This window comes from Rhagoletis pomonella, unplaced genomic scaffold, assembly GCF_013731165.1.
Source record: "Rhagoletis pomonella isolate Grant_MI unplaced genomic scaffold, Rhpom_1.0 Rhpom_scaffold_00011, whole genome shotgun sequence".
Classification (NCBI taxonomy): Eukaryota; Metazoa; Arthropoda; class Insecta; order Diptera; family Tephritidae; genus Rhagoletis; species Rhagoletis pomonella.
The window spans coordinates 1106470-1123749 of record NW_023458565.1 but is presented as its reverse complement, the minus strand read 5'-3'; the positions used below and the strand labels follow the sequence as shown (position 1 = coordinate 1123749).

The window sequence follows — 17280 nt, the reverse complement described above, 5'->3', positions numbered from 1 at the left end:
ACGTATACATATAATTGTTTTCATTGTAAGACTTGTTGCTGTGCAACGAAGTCAATTTTGATGTTGAAGTATTTGCGACAGCACGGGTAAATGACATTTTACAGGTGCAAATGCATGGCAATAAATTTTTTTGTGAGCCTTTTGTACAATATTGTTTAGTAGGCTTCGTGCGTAAGATGTTTAAGCACTAGGTATTGGTACAAAAGAAAAAAATATTAATATTTTTCACGAATTTTGTCCTTTAATGAACAACTCACTTTGATGTAAGATGGTTTATTACATAACTATACAAAAAAAAAAAAAAAATTACTAAAACAAACATACGTAAGCTAACATACTTATTATAACTAAGCAGAATTTGTTGATTGTTGCGCCATTAAGAAGTCTCCGAAAATTGGAGAGTTACTAACTACGGCGCCCTAAAAATTAAATTTGTTGTTTTAGTGCCATATTGCAATTCACTGTAAACTTAGGTGTTTTCGTGGCATTTGGTGAGTGGATTTTTCTAATTGTGAAAATGCAGAATTACAATATGTACATACTATGTACAAGTTTTAGAATTGGCAAATACGAAATGCAAAGGGATATGTAGTTAAAAAATTAACTGTAAAATATGAATCGAATTGGTTTTATTTTGTTATTAAGCAAACGATGGGAACCAAATTCATAGGATACATACATAACATTCAAATGCTTAATAAATAGAAAAATTACGTTATTGCTTATAGTGCTTTTAATTTTTTACTAAAAAGACCATAAACCAGTGACCGAAAATAACCCTTACCAAGATTTTTTGTTTTTTCGATCAAGAATAATCGTTAAATTTGTATTGTTAAATTTGAGCGTTATTATGCGATTTTTAGTTTTTTCGATCAAAAGTAATGTTGTTTTGAATTTTTATTTTTTTCAATCTTTTTCAACATTAAAAACTTTAGAGACTACATTTTTGAGACCGTTTTAAATCGTTTGTCTAGTAAACCAAATTTTAAAATAACGGTTTTGATTTGGCCGGAAAAATATAAATAATTACGATAAAAACTGTTTAAAAAAAAATCCAAAAATGACAATTATTCTTAATAAAAAAAATAGATTTCATAAAATAACATTTAAATTTGATCGGAGAAATATAAATCAAACTTTAACGCTTAAATTATGATTTTAAGATCATAATCGTTACGATCTTGGTTCTTGGCAAAATATATTGATGGTTTTACAAATTTTTTCAATACTGGCCAGTTAAGTCGTAGCTAAAACAAATTGATTGGCTTATACGATAACTTAATACCATACGGTATAAGCTTTAGGGTGGTCCTTTTTCATTCTTTATTTCTTCTTCCTGCCAGACAATTGTTTCCGTTGTATGTACGATGAAACGTTTGATACCCGTATTGGCCCATTAAGATAACTCTTATTTTAAAATGTTTGTCATCAACTGTTATAAATGAGTAAGAAGACTGTCTTCTTAAACTCATTAATATAGAGCATAAGTCTCTTTTACTTCTCATCCATGACACGTAGTAATGTGCAAATGGCGCAACCACGAAGAAATGCCTATTTTTAACAAAGTTGCATAAATTGTGAATTAGAAATAAAAGTGGCTACTGTTTTGCATTAATGCGTTTACAAAGACAGCCAAAGTTTCAAGCGAAAGTTGAATGTAATTTTGAATCTAATTTATGTAAGTATACTTACTCCTTCAATTTGAAATTATGTAATTTAATTTGCATTTTTTGTTCAAATAATGTATGTATGTATTGATCAATATCATTATTAAACTCTCGCCCATAATATTTTCTCAGTCAAATTTATTCGTTGTAATCAGCTTTAAGTTTTTCGATCAGGATAACTCGAAACGACCAAAAAAGTGTAGATATAAGAAAAAATTTTACCTATTATTATATCATGTATTTAATTACTAAAAATTATGAGCTGTACGGTCAATCGGATAAGGCGTCCGAAATGTTTGAGAAACGGTTTATTAATTATAAGTATATTCATATTGAGAACTAAAAGCTTTATGTCCTTATTCATAAAAAATAAAGTGGCTTTACAAAAGGGTTATAAATTGAAAAATGTATGAAAACATCAATTTATAAAGCTCTTTAAACCTACTTTATTTTTTATGAATAAGGGCATTAGTATTTATGAGATTTTGATTCTGTTGTTGTCAGGATAGCAACCGAACTTCAATTGCGTTGCTAGTGGCGTAAATGGTATTACAGATGGCAACCGGCAACTGAGTTACTATATTGGCAACTGCATTTTTGTATATTTTGTAAATTATTATTTTTTTCGATTGTTTCTGCAGCTTTTTCGCACTGAAGTCTTAATTGCTGGTACTTTAAAATTCTATTTGGGGTATTCACAACGATGTCGTAAGTGTCGTATTGTTGTATCGCGTAAACTTTAAACGCCTAAAAAATATATTAAGGGGGTTCGCAAAGTGCCATCAAAGTAACGTTATGAATTTTCGCAGTGTTATAAATTAGTTGGTTGTGGTTTCAAGTTGTCTAAACATTTATTTAAGCGTTTAAAGTTTACGACATACAACAATACGACACTTACGACACCGTTTTGTGAATACCTCAATTATCTTCAAATTTATATCACTTTACTTTAGTTGCTATTCATATTATACATTTACATTTCAGTGCCGGTGCTCATCGGCAACCCAACTGAGGTTGCGTTGCTATCCATAATCGACTCACAAATAAATCACATTTGCTACTAAACTCTTGTTTAATAGTCATTCAGTGTGCTATTGAGCTTAGCTTAAAATTTTTTAAATTAAACTTATGTAGATGTTCGTTCTTTGAGGACCACCCTTTCAACATAATACTTTGAATTTGGCGAATTAAAAAGCTTAGTATCATCTTTTGCAATTTTATTCTATGTTATGTGGGTTTATGAGCTGTAAATAAAACAAATTCACTTAAGTCTCTTTGTATGCGGTACATGCGTTCCTCAGAAAGCCGCATAAAAAGAAAAAAAATCCGCATAAAAAAGTTCTTTACTTTCATACAAAATAGGGGATGCGATCCAGCATTTTCAAAAACCGCATACAAAAATCCAGTGAGGCAATATTAAGCAAAAAAAAACAATTTATTTCTTCACTTCAACACTTATTATTCCATGTAAACCTGAACAATATTGAAATAAATAAAATTGTGTCTGTATTTTAACAAAAAAAAAAAACCAAAAAAAATACACGATTTATGTAAAAATACAAAGACAAATTATTTATCAGAAGCATTGTCTCTTACACACTGAAAAAAGGCATAAAAACTCTCAAAAAAGCAAAATCGCTACTGTGAAAAAATATGGTTTGAAAAACCGCATAAAAATACATACAAGAAGAGACTTAAGTGTATGTAACTATGTATCACACATTGCTGCTAAATTATTTTTTCTACAACTGCTTACGTTGCCAGTTCCATTGATTTTTAACCTTCCTCACGCTTGGTACAAAACAAAAAGATTCTGATCAGCATATTTTCGCAAAAGATTACAATAGCGTGCTTACAAAGCAATTATGGCTCGACTTTGTATGCGAGTTGTTTCAAAATGTTGATGTAAGGTAAATGTGGTTTCACTTAATTAATGAAAAATCACGGCCCGCATACACTTTCATTGATGTTTGAGTAGATATGTTTGTATTTATATATGTAAATGATTGAACACATTTATTTATTTTTTTCAAAAATTCATATTTCCAATCGAGTGGGAATCAAAAAATCTATCGAAGCTGAAATCAACAATCCCGCCAAACGATTTTTGTTGCCTACGTCTCGCCCTAGGCAACAAATTTATAGCCGGTGATATCTCCATCGTATCGATTTTTTATTATCAGTCCGCCGAAGGCAACTCGCCTGGGCGAGTCGTTTTCTTATTACCTGAATGAGTCTTTTCATATTGATACACGCGATATTTGTAATAATTTTATTCTTTTTTATACTTTATTTATTTTGTTTGAATACAAAATTGGGACTTAAAAATGAAATCAATTATTTCTCTCGCTATGGCGGTTCATATTTTTTCACGCCAACCTTCGGTGTAAATAGATGCTTTTGGAGAATCCTGTTCACGCAAAATTCATCAGTTTGGGAGTAATAATGATAACATTTTCCTAAAATTACATTGCACGGTTTGCAAGGCTGCCCCATAGGAAAACCGGTTTTTACCATGCAATCCGTGCAATTCGTGCACCGTGCAAGGGCTTTGCAAGACTTCGAGAATACCCCTAATATATTTGTGTTTGGCTGAGCATCTCCCTCGATTTGTGGCGTGCGCCGTGATGTTCTCATACAGATTGTTAAAGAGAACAAAATTATTTAAATAAGCGGTGTAACGTAAAGCGCCGAAATATTTGGCTAAATGGAAAAATATTTTTGCCAAAAATCGCCATCTATGAGTAATACTAATGCTCCAAGGTTAAACGGAATAGGAGGGAAAAAGTTTACTTTGATAACTTTACGTGAAATCGCTCATATGTATGTATATTAGGGTGGTCCAAAAATGCATTTGGGAAAAAGTAAAGTTGGAATTTTTATGCTCTCACCCCCCGGGATTGTTCTATACAGAAAAAAATATATGTACCCTTATTTTTTATTTTGAAATCAAAAAATATTGAGAGGTCGCTCAAAGCGCCCAAAGTTTTCCATGTATTTTATATGGGGAAAAAACAACTTTTCGTAGAAATGGTATAGAATAGTTAAAAATCAATATTTTTTACCAGAAAACTCTGTTTATCTGTAGCAGATTCGCAATAAAAATACCCATTTGTTTATTTAACCATTTTTTCATCGCACCTATAATTTATAGGTCCGCCAAAAACCCACAAAAACCCCGAAAAATGCAATGGGCGACCAATAAAAAATCGTTAGCATTAAAAAGTGGTTAAATAAACAATTGGGTATTATTATTGAAAGTCTCCGGAAAAGAACCCGAATTTTCCGATCGAAATCTTGGATAAAAATTTCAAAAGATATTTTTAGTTTATTAACATTTTCGATGTCCTTGGAAGGAATAATGCCGTCCTATTAAGAAAGCAATGTAAGAAATGCGTTCAAATATGGGAAACATGTCGAATTTTTCGCATTTACATAGTTTTCAAGGACGATTTGGTTGCGTTAACTCAAGTTATTAACAAAAATGTCAACCAAAAGTCGGCACGGGTTATCGTTGTCCTATGGGCATAAAACTTCCCGAGCATATGTACATATATGCTATTCAGGCTAAAAAGCACAAATATAGAGGGTATACATATCAAAATTTTAAATCAAATATTTTTCCACATATTCTAAGGACAGTCTAATATACATATTTTTCCATTTGTTCATACAAATTTATTTTATTTTTTTGAGTTCCTTTGTATGGTTTCTCCTCTGACGAAACAGCTGAATTTATGTGCTGCACTAAATTGCACCACATAAGAAGCTAATGTAGTTTGGTGCAGAATACTCAAAAAATACAGTTCAGAGTAGCCTAGTGGAAAAAAGTTTCATCGAACACTATTTGCTGGACTAGAGTACTATGGTGTATTCATTGAGCAGTCCTATTGTTTTACTATGATACGATTCACACAGAATTTAACTAGTAGTTACTTGGTTTGGTTGGACTTTCTATTTTCGAACTCTTGAAAAAACAAAACCTTTTACGCACTGCTATCCGTTTTCTTGTTTCTAGGTGCCATAAAGTAAAATTGAAATACAACAAGGCAACAAATATTGATGGAAAGAAAACTCCACTTTACAAATGTGCTATCACAGGAGATATAGTTACATAAGTACATAAATACAAATACATACGTACATACATATGTACGAATTGTACTTTTGCAGGTACAACATTTTAATTTTCACTAATCAAGTTCTGTGAGTGTTCATTGAAAACTGAGAAACATAAACCAAATTTTTACAGTTGTTGAGACAGTCATATACAATAGCTTTTAAATAAAAAGAGTATAAGTTACATATATGGGCAAATCAAAACGTTGCGGACGTTGCGTTCGGACGCTTCTTTTAACTTTTTTGCCGAAAATAAAAATTATAACTTAAAATGTTTTTGTGGTATAAGGGAAGGTTTATAGCAGTACTTATGAGAAAAAAATAATGAAAATTAGAATTTGAATTAATGTCTGTGTATTTTCCTTCGAAGTTTGTGTTCGGACGTTACTGAAAAAGGAAGCGATTTTGATATGACCATCAAAGTCAACCGATTTGCGCAAATTGTAATGAATGAAGAACAAAATCTAAATTAATAATTTAAAGAAAAAATAATGAAGTTAACAATATGTATTATAAAACCAAACTAAAGGTTGGATTAACTTCAAAACAATTGTATATGTGCGTTCGGGACGTTACGTTACGTCCGTTGAAAAAAATGATTTTTTTAAAGCGATATTGTTGTATCTTATTAAAAGATATAGTGCTTAAAACCACGGCTATTTGGAGCTTTGTTTCAGGAAGTAAGAGTCGCAAATCAGATTTCTCAAATAAGTGTGAAAAGAAATATGAAATAACATAATGTTGTACTATGCCATTTTCGACACAAAAAAACACTAGAATTTGTATTGCATGTATTTTTCAGATTTTGATTGACTATTTCTCGGATTCGCCCATAGTTATGTTAAATATAAAAAGATGCAGTCGGAATTTTTTAAAGTTAAGTTAAATTTTATGTGTAGTTACATAACTAAACAAACTTAAAATTAAATACATATGTATGTTGATTTTGAAGTAATTGTTCGCAAACATGTACACACTTGTTTAAGTAAATGCATATATGCATGTATGTCATTTAGGGGAGAGTGCAAATTGTAACTACACATACTTACATATACATACAGCACATACTTCAGGAGAATAGGTTCAACATAGTTTTCCACTACATATAACTTTATAAATATATTTATATGTTAATGCTAGTTAAATTCACAAAACGATCAACACCAAAAATAACAATAACGGCACCACTGTCTTTAGTCTTTGTTGAGGTTTTGTTTTCATAGAATTAGAAAACAATACGATTTAATGGTGCACAACATTTGGGGTAATTAAAAGCAACAAACTGTTAAAGTGGAAAATCATATTGAACCTATTCTGCTACTACGTACATTTAAAACATTTTTAATTGGTCAGCTACTTTAATCTTAAAGTACCTGATTATAACTTTTAAATCCCATTTGTAACACTACTAATGAAACAATACATAAATATATGACACTTGATGTCAAATAAATAAATACAAAATATACATATGTACATACATATATCGGCGTGGTTTTATTTTCGGTATTTCAGTCGACGCACACTGGGGCAGGGGACCCTCATTACTGCAAATCTCTACTATTGGAAAAGAAAAACAATTTTGACGGAGAACATTATTTTTATTAAACAAAAAAATAAAAAATTGAGTCCATATATTATAAAAGCTTATGTATATATATACTCTACAGCGCCTAAAATCCTTGTTTTCTGGCTTTCTGTGATTCTTCTGTTAATTGTCGGGTAGGGAGAAGTGCAAGGGATATTATTTCTGGTGCATGTTGCAAACTTATTCTGAAACTGAAGTGGATTTTCGGTATTTTCCGAGAAAGTTTTAAAAGAAGTAACCGGTCGGCCGCGTTTAATTTTTGACATAAGGCGTTTGTTGTCGCAAGACGCTATTTATTCCGTTTTTTTTTCAATTCTACCAGCTTTTGCACATCTTGACTTGCATATATTTATTGAGACTTTGAACTAACTTAATTTATTTTTAGATGCACGACATTACAAGTTTTGCGTTTTTCCAGCTCTTTGATCAAATACATATGTATGTATATACTGTACGGCAAAATCAACTTTTTTTATGGGTATTGGACCAAACCAATTTTTTTTTTAAGATATTGAGTCATAGGTAAAAAAGTAATTTCTCCTTTTTTCGAAGTTAGCCTACGAAATCGAGATATAGGCCTTCGAATTTCGAAATAGGACCTTTGGTGAAAAATTATATTTAATTATTTCATATAAATAACTAAAAACCTAAAACTATATACGTAGTCCCCTCCTCTTGCTCTTATTTAAATGATATATAACTTTTTTTGTGCAATTTTATATCACAGGTGCTATAACACATAATAGCAATATTTTTCTTGACCGTTCTCTTGAGAGCCGGATATTAAGCTTTAAAATGAAATGCCGTCCTCTTGCTGTTTTCGCAGTGGAGAGTTGACTCACATTCGGAAGTTAAGTACAGATTTTCAGAACAAAAATTGTAAGTTAACTGCCAAATATGAGTAAAAAAAAACTATTTGCACAAGGACATTTTTGATGACGTATACTCTCGTTAAAAACGATGATGAGCAAAAAAAAACATATTTATCCATTGAGTGCCAATTTCACAGTTTAGGGTTAAGTCACTTTAGGCAGTTAACTATAGATATTCAGTACAAAAATTTGCTAGCTAACTGCCGAATGTGAGTTAACTCTCCACTGTGAGAACGGCCTTACAAAAGTTATCAGGCAATATAAAGAAAGGAGACAGGTAATTATTTTTGCGAAAAATAAAAGTTGGGACCAAACTCTTATAAGCGGCATAAAAAATTGCTCATCCAATAACTTTTAAGAGGCAACTGCTTTGCATTCGACAGATACGAGGCATTAAGCGCCAATTGACGATTTGTATGTACATACATATGTATGTATATATGAGTATGTAAATATTTACAGCCATTCTAAAAGTGTCATATATGTACGTGCATATATAAGTATATTCATATGTACATATGTATGTAGTAGTTAACACTGTTTTGATCGAACCAAGAAGCATGATCAAGTACTAAGTGATTTTAGAACAAAGAAACTTTGTATGCAGAACGCGTAAAAACCATAAAATATTCACATAACAATTCATGTATATGGACAAATCTAAAAAAAAGGTACACTTTCAAAGCAAAAAGTTTGATTTTTTTTATTTGTGGGCACACTTATGTTTTATATATGATTCTATTCGTAATCTCTTAATAAATCGATAAACATAAGGCTAATGCATATTCATCAAGTGCTTCAAAAGTTAGACGAGGAAGAAACATTTAGATTGTTGAAAGACGAATTTATTATAAATTATTTTATCTTAATTGCTTCTTTTGTTACGTACATACATATGTACATCGCGAAGAAAAAATAAATATGAAATATACATTTCCTACTATAAATTTTATTTCCACATTTGAAGTACATTTCATAAATAACTTTTGAACTTGATTTGAGAGTTAACCATATTCTCAAATGGAGATCAAACTCCCCTTTTTATCGAGAAAGCTGTTATTTTCAAATCAATATCAAATCATTTTCAAACGTTTGACATTTGATAAAGGCTTTGATTTCAAATCATTCTCAAATGTATATGAAACCTAATTGTTTGCTGGGTTAAAGCTAACAAATATTTATGTAGTAACACGCTCCTCTGCATACTCAGCTACTGTCATAATATGTCTTATTCTTCTTCTTATTTGGCGCTGTAACCGCCTAAGCGATTTTGGCCGAGTTCAGCAAAGCATGCCAGTCGGTCCTCTTCTGTGCCAACTGACGCCAATTGGAAACGCCAAGTGAAGCCAAGTCCTTCTCCACCTGATCTTTCTATCGCAGTGGGGGCCTCCCTCTCCCTCAGATACCACCAGCAGGTTCCGAGTTGAATACTTTCAGAGCCGGAGCGTCGGTGTCCATTAGAACGATATGGCCAAGCCAGCGGAGCCGCTGTATTTTAATTCCCTGCACTATGTCCATGTCGTTGTAAAGCTCATATAGCCCATCGTTTCATCTTCTGCGGTACTCGCCGTCGCCAACGCGTAAAGGCCCGTAAATCTTCCGCAAAATTTTTCTCTCGAATACTCCAAGAGCCGCCTCATCGGATGTTGCCATTGTCCATGCTTCTGCGCCATATACCAGCACGGGCATGATGAGTGACTTATAGAGTGTGGTTTAGGACATTACTCCTGAATTGCCTACTCAGTCCAAAGTAGCACTCAGTCCAAAGTAGCACTTGTTGGCAAGAGCGACTCTGCGTTGGATTTCCGTGCTGACATTATTATCGGTGCTAATGCTTGTTCCCAAGTAAACGAAATTCTCTACTTTCTCAAAATTGTAACTGCCAACAGTTACGTGGGTGCCAAGGCGCGAATGTGCTGACTGTTTGTTTAATGATTGAAGATACTTCGTCTTGTCCTCGTTGTTGAACAGAACAGAATTCGCGGTTTTTGTTACCGATGATGTCGATGCCATCGGCATAAGCCAGCAATTGCACGCTCTTGTAGTAAATTGTTCCTGAGCGGTTCAGTTCTGCAGCTCTTATTGTCTTCTCCAACATCAGATTAAAGAAATCACATGAAAGGGAGTCGCCCTATCTGAAACCCCGTTTGGTGGCGAACGGCGGGGAGGTCTTTCCCAATTCTGACGGAGCTGGCGGTATTGCTCATTTTACACAGCCGAATGAGTTGTGAGGGGGTGCCAAATTCAGACATAGCGGTGTACTCCTTTTAGTGCTGTCGAAAGCGGCCTTAAAGTCGACAAATAGGTGGTGAGTGTCGATCCTTTTCTCGCGGGTCTTTTCCAAGATTTGGCGTATTGTGAATACCTGGTCTATGGTGGATTTACCAGGTCTAAAGCCACACTGATAAGGTCCAATCAGTTCATTGACGGTGGGCTTCAGTCTTTCACACAATACCAGTATTGGCAGAGAAAATTTTCGTTTAGAGCTAATACGGCCGAAAAAAGGGCTAAATAATACTAATAGTAGCTAAAATGAAGAGCTAGATTTTTTTTTTAAGTAGAAAATTTATTACCGTAAGTTGGTTTTTACATTTACCGCAATTTTAATAAAAACAACGAATTTTATAAGTTTAAGTACTGAAAAAAAACCCTTGTAAAACCAAAATAAGGTGCATATATTTCGAATTCTTATATGCTTGCACATACTTACTTATATAAACTAGACAATGAACTATTAGTACTTTACAAACTGTTAAAATTTGCAAACTCGGGCTACGAATAATTTTTTCAGAAAATTTGTTGAGCTTTCCAGGACATAAATGCAAAGGTTGCCATAGTGGCAAGCATAAAATTTGTAAATGCAAATACAAATACAAATCCATGACCATTTTCACAATATCCTGAACAGCCCTAATGTCTTATAAAAAATGGTAATTATATCAAGGTTTGTTGAAATTACTACGCTATTTATTCTAGAAGTGATTATCGCCGCGCCTACCCTAATGCACATATTATACATACATACATACATATAAGTATATACATAACAACCGCTTTGAAAAATGTGAGTCTCAATTTGCTTACGAAGTCAGAGTAACTCTAAAAGCTAGTTAATTTTAGTTTACCATTTAGCAAATATGTTTTTGTTTTGTTGTCATCGAAAAGCTTTTTTCGCAGTGCGCTTGAATTAAAGTTTGTTTGGTACGCTTTTTTTAGTTGCCGCTGGTATTTTACAAGTTGGTGATCACTTAAATGTGAGCGGATATTTTCGTGAACGTTAGTCAATTTAACGGTGAAAAGTAACTTGTTTTTATTTTTATGTACTTTGGTGTTAAGCATTGAAAATAAATACAATGCTCAATGTTATGTGGATTTCTGGTCTATTCATTCAATTGCTGATCTGGACTGTTTATGCATGGAACGTCACACAAGTTGGTTGAATACAAAAAAAACTTGATTGTGTGTTATATTGTACATAGCTTTTAATGGCATTAGTGTTTTTGTGCAGTTTCCAGATGACAATCAACACTTTAAACGTGTGTTGGCTGGTATTATGCGTCCGCGTGTGGTGGGTACACCTGGCCATACTGAAGTAGAAAATTTTATAAAAAGGTGACTATTCTATTTATATAGTTAAGTTTTGAGTGAATTTTTAGTACGCTAAATTTTAAGTTTGTACAGGAAATAAAATCTCCTAACCTCCTATTACATATCTATGTATGTGTATGTGTATTATTTACTTAAATCTTTCTCCGAAAGGGAACTCAAAACACTCGGCTTTACCACGGAACTTGATCAATTTGCACAGAAGGTACCCATATTTGGCAACGTTACCTTTACTAATATTATTGGCGTTTTAAACCCCAGTGCAACCGATTTCTTGGCGCTAGCTTGTCATTATGACAGCAAGTACTTCAAAAATGATCCTGGTTTTGTGGCCGCTACAGATTCAGCGGTACCTTGTGCTATCATGTTAAATACCGCTAAGACTCTATCAAAGTATCTTCAACAAAGGTTTAAAAATCGCAAAGACATCGGATTGATGGTAATATTTTACATAAATACATTCATACATATATATACATACATACGGACATATGTATGTACATAAGGGTGGTCCAAAAATGCATGTTCATAAACGTAAAGTCCTAATTTGCATGCTCTCACGCCCCGCCGCCTCCCCCCCTGCGCCCTAGGGTTGTTCTTTATCGAACACGCTTTTTTATTTCGAAATCAAGCAATATTTAGATGTCGTTCAGAGCCCTCAAAGTTTTCATGTGTTGTGGAAAAGGTCTGGTCGTGGATTTGCATTTGGAATTGTATTAGCAAATTTTTTGCTTGCTGCCATGGCAACAGTGTAAATTTTATTGTTGGGAATTTACAAATGAAACGAGTATGCAAAATCTAAGAGCATATGCACAAGATCCTGAACAGCCCTAATGTTTTCGATCGAAAAACTCCCCCAATTGTTAAGCTTACCATTATTTTAATACTAGCGATTTTTATTGGTCCCCCCATTGCATTTTTTTGGGGCGATCTATAAAAAAAAGGTAACTTAAAAAAATTGTTAAATAAGCAATTGGTTATTATTATTATTAAAAGTCTCCTGAAGAGAAACAGTTTTCCGGTTAAAAAATTTTTATTTTCAAGAATTCTATACAATTTCTACGATTTTTCCCCCATATAAAATACATGGAAAACTTTGAACGACCTCTAAATACTTTTCGAAGTCGGGTGAAGGACAATTCTAGGAAGTGAGAGCATTATTTTTTTTTTTAACACCCTAATGTACATATACATCGTTTGCTGGAAGAATTTTAAAACTGAAAAAAAATCCTTGGTTCCTTAATTAGTCACATAGTGAATTTTTTTTTGTCGTAATTGCCAAACAAAGTTGAAATGTGTACAATTACAAGGAATACAGATTTCCTTCTTATGATACAAATTGTTTTTCCAGAAAACGATCAAAGTGTTAAATTATGAAAGCATCGCAAACTTTTACGCAGAAAACGAAGTCTAAAACTATTTACCCCATAACTATAAACAAAGTGTTTATTTATTTTGCTTATAGTTACGTACATTTACTCTTCGTTTTCTGCATAAACTTCCGCAGTATAATAATAAACATTTATGTATGCATGTAGCTGATATTTTTCGATGGCGAAGAGGCTATCAAGGATTGGTCAGATAACGATTCAATCTATGGCGCACGTCACTTAGCAGCCAAATGGTCCAATACTCGTTCGTCAACTGGTTCGGGGCGAAGTATTGATAGAATTGTAAGTCACGAACTAAAAAATTTATTTTTCTCCTAATTCTTTTAATCGTTTTTTTCTATTTTAGGAAGTTTTAGTATTGCTCGATTTAATTGGTGCTGCTAATCCCAAATTTTATAGTTTTTATCCGAACACTGATGGGTTGCATCACAGTTTGTCTGAAATCGAATTGTCTTTGTCAGCTGCTCATCAGCTCGAGGGTCACAATTTAATGTTCATGAAACGATCATCATCTGGATTTGTCGATGACGATCACCGACCTTTTCTCCAACAAAGTGCGTCATATTCTTTTATTTATTTTTATTTTTTATATTGTACTTACTTTTGCTTGCCTTACTTGATTACTTTATTTCAGATGTGCCGATTTTACATCTGATAACCACACCGTTCCCGCCACAGTGGCATACTCCGAACGATAATGCCGCAAATTTGCATTGGCCATCAATCCGTAATTTTAATAAGGTTTTCCGTGCTTTTGTTTACGAATATCTACAGAGACATACGGATCAGGTGAATTTACGCGGAATAGTTAGTTAGAAATAAATTCACTATAAATAGTATACGAGTATCTGCTAAATTTAATTTCAATCTTTTTATCCCGAATATATGTCCATACATTAGGGTGATCGAAAATAACTAACCTAACGAATTTATGGCCTTAAAAGGAGCTATTTACTGAGAATAAAATTCTCCCATTAGGAAAAATTTTTATTCAAATTTTAAAAGGAATCGGTGGGCATTTGAAAATTGTCATGTAAATAATAAGTAAAAAAATTTTTTTTTATTAAAAATGTTGTAACTAGGGCTCGGAATCTCATGCACTAAAAAATCGAAAATATGCGCTTTAGACAAGTAAAATATGTAATAAAGAAGATTTTTCTAATATTTTATTGTCGGTACAAAAATAACTAACACATGCATTTTAACAAGAAAATAACGAAATCAATTTACTTCAACATACCATACACATTTATGTGGAACATTTGTTTATAATCAAGCAGTCAGTTACAATCTTGTGATTTCACGACGAATTTATACCTTTTGTCAAAATGATGTGTTTGTTGTAATTTCGTTTTGTACTGATTGTCAATGTGCGTATAATTTGTTATTGTAATTTTTGTTTTTGTTCTGCCAACACCACCTTGAATAAATTCGCCTTGGTTTAATAGTTTGAGAAAGTTTGCCATTTGGATTCCTCGTGCAACCTACAGCGACGCAGGTTCACTCTAAAACATTCTGCAGGAATGGCTTGCAGAGTGTCTTTAGCCTTATCCTTGCCGCACAGGAAGTGTTCGACTGTATCTTTTAAGTCGGTCATCGCAACTGGAACAGAACCTGTTGATCCTTTCAGCATGTACCCCAACGGGCCAGTACACTATGCACACTGCAGTAAGTTTGTAGGTATCTTCTTTGCTCATTCTTACGAGAGCTTTGGTTTTAAGTGGGTCGTAGGACACCCATTAAATTCTCAAAAAAATTACCCTCAAGTGGATTAGTTTATAGAGTCAAAAGTGCATATACTTACGGGCTAAATAGTTATAACATTTTTAATGAAAACAATTTTTTTACATGGTCTTTACATGGAAAATTTCAAATGCGCACCGATACCTTTGAAAATTGGAATACAATCTTTTTCCAAATTGGGGAATTTTCTTCTCAGTAAATAGGTCCTTTTAAGGCCATGAATTCGTTAGGTTAGTTTACTTGGATCACTCGTATACATATACGTGCATTCAGGTGTTTGTTTGTATACCAGGTGATAAACTTGTACCATAATGATAAAAAGTATTCATATTTATACTGCGAATAAAAATTGGGTATATGAGTCATATACGATGACCATCCATTCTTTAGTTTAAATTAAAGTTTGCAAATCATTTTACATTCCCGCCTTTTGTTACTTTTACTTTGATCCTATAATTTCTTAAACTGTCCTTTGAGTGTACCTTGGCACCTATAAATGCTCTCAACTCTTTAGTTTTTAAAGCGATTGGGTTGAGATTTTTGCCCATTGTAATATACCAAAATGTTACACAAGTCTCTAGTGTCTACGCGCGAGAGCGCTTCTTGGTGGAAAGGAAAGTGGGGTAAGTTTGGCTTAAGTTTTGCAGAGGAGAAAGCAGAGGAGGTGGTGGCTGCCGTCAATCCTTCTGCTACTACTTCTCCCAAAAGGAACACTGTCTACGGTTATTTATTCTACGGAAATCAGTAGCCTCTTGTGAAATGTAGGAGTACCAATATCTGCTGGTGGGAGATGCACAAGTAGGAGTCTAGTGGCTTTGCCCTTTACTACCTGTCCCGATGCTCTCTCAAAACGTGTTGATGATGCGCGAGCGGGTGTTACCGCTGCTGCCGGGAATGCGGGATTAGCGGGAGTTTGTCCGGAGAAAGCCGATTTAGCTTTTGCGCCCATGAAAAGGTGGCAGGTTAGGAATAAGATGGCCTTTTCAAAACTGGCTTCTTGCTCCACGACTACTCTGGTTTCGATCGGGTTCGCAGGCGGAGCGAGTGTAAGTGAAGGTAAGGCCGTTTCTGCCAAGCTTTATACGGTATTTCTCAGATGCAGGAGGGCCCGAACGTTTCGTGCCATCGTCCTCTCACCCTTGCTGGGTCGTTATGGTAAACGGTCTACTAGAGGAGATGGAGAAACACGGCTGTCGGGTAATTGCCTACGCAGACGATGTTGCACTCATTGTTAAAGGTAAGTACCTGAACCCGCTCTATGAACTGACTCAACGGTATCTTAACATAGTTACTAACTGGGCGACCAAAGGTGGCCTCGCCCTCAACTGCAGTAAGACACAACTGGTCTTATTCGCTGGAAAATATAAAATCCCCGACGCTGTTCCTCCCACAGTTGGAAGTCAGCGCTTACAGCTGTCTGACAGGATTAAGTAAGTATTAAGCTTGATCCTTGACAGGAAGTTGTCGTGGAGACCAAATATCTATGTCTATTGGCTCTACGAGACCGTAGTCAAGCCAAATATGTCTTATGGCGCCCTAGCCTCAGGGAACCCACTACCACTAGCTAAGCAGCTGGAGCGAGTACAACGGACTGCTTTAAATGGTATTAGTGGAGCACTGCGGACCACCCCCACATTAACACTGGACGTATTGCTGAATGTAGTGCCTATCGGCTCGGCGATTAGACTCAGGGAAACCGATTTGTTGACCGACTTAAGGACTGGACACTTTGGAGTTCTAGGGGCTTTTATTTCATCCCTGATCGCACAGATTACTCCACCACCGAAATGGCTCCAAGGAGCTTTTCCTCTGCCCACTTTCCCTCAAGGGAGGATTAGGCCGAGCGGAACTTCTAGAGAGGGCAAGCGGTAAGCTTCTTCGCGGAAATGAAAGAATGCGGATAAACTGATAAATTTAAGCAATTTATCCCGCTACTAAGACCAAGAGCTTGTCTTAGAGTGCCGATCAGCTGATTACTTGCTAGTTTTGCGTTTTTTTTTACTTATTCGTTATTTCGCTCTCTGTGCGCGTAATTCTTTAAAGCTCGTCGGCGATTTCAAGCATCCGTTGATGGTTACCCCAGCAACGAGTACATGTGTGAGTGTCGGGTTGAATGTCGGGTGCTTGAAGCTTGCCCGGCGACACTCAAGCATAAAGCGTCAACACCATTTGCAATAATAATAATAATAATAATAATAATAATAATTTGCTCATTTTACATATCACAACAAACAACGCTTTGCGCCACTATCAAACAGACCGCTTGTCAAGCGGTTGCGTTGATGGAAAATCAA

The 17280-nt window shown here is 34.4% G+C and overlaps 1 protein-coding gene across 1 annotated transcript; it reads left to right on the top strand.

Annotated features, from left to right (window-relative positions):
- The first annotated feature begins 11483 nt into the window (after positions 1 to 11483).
- Positions 11484 to 15356, top strand: LOC118747263 (glutaminyl-peptide cyclotransferase-like protein). The gene is made up of 6 exons (XM_036481263.1): positions 11484 to 11677; positions 11755 to 11858; positions 12006 to 12291; positions 13391 to 13525; positions 13590 to 13797; positions 13878 to 15356. Exons 1-6 carry the CDS (start codon positions 11600 to 11602, stop codon positions 14057 to 14059), a joined length of 993 nt encoding a protein of 330 aa, XP_036337156.1. The 5' UTR covers positions 11484 to 11599; the 3' UTR covers positions 14060 to 15356.
- Positions 15357 to 17280: the final 1924 nt, after the last annotated feature.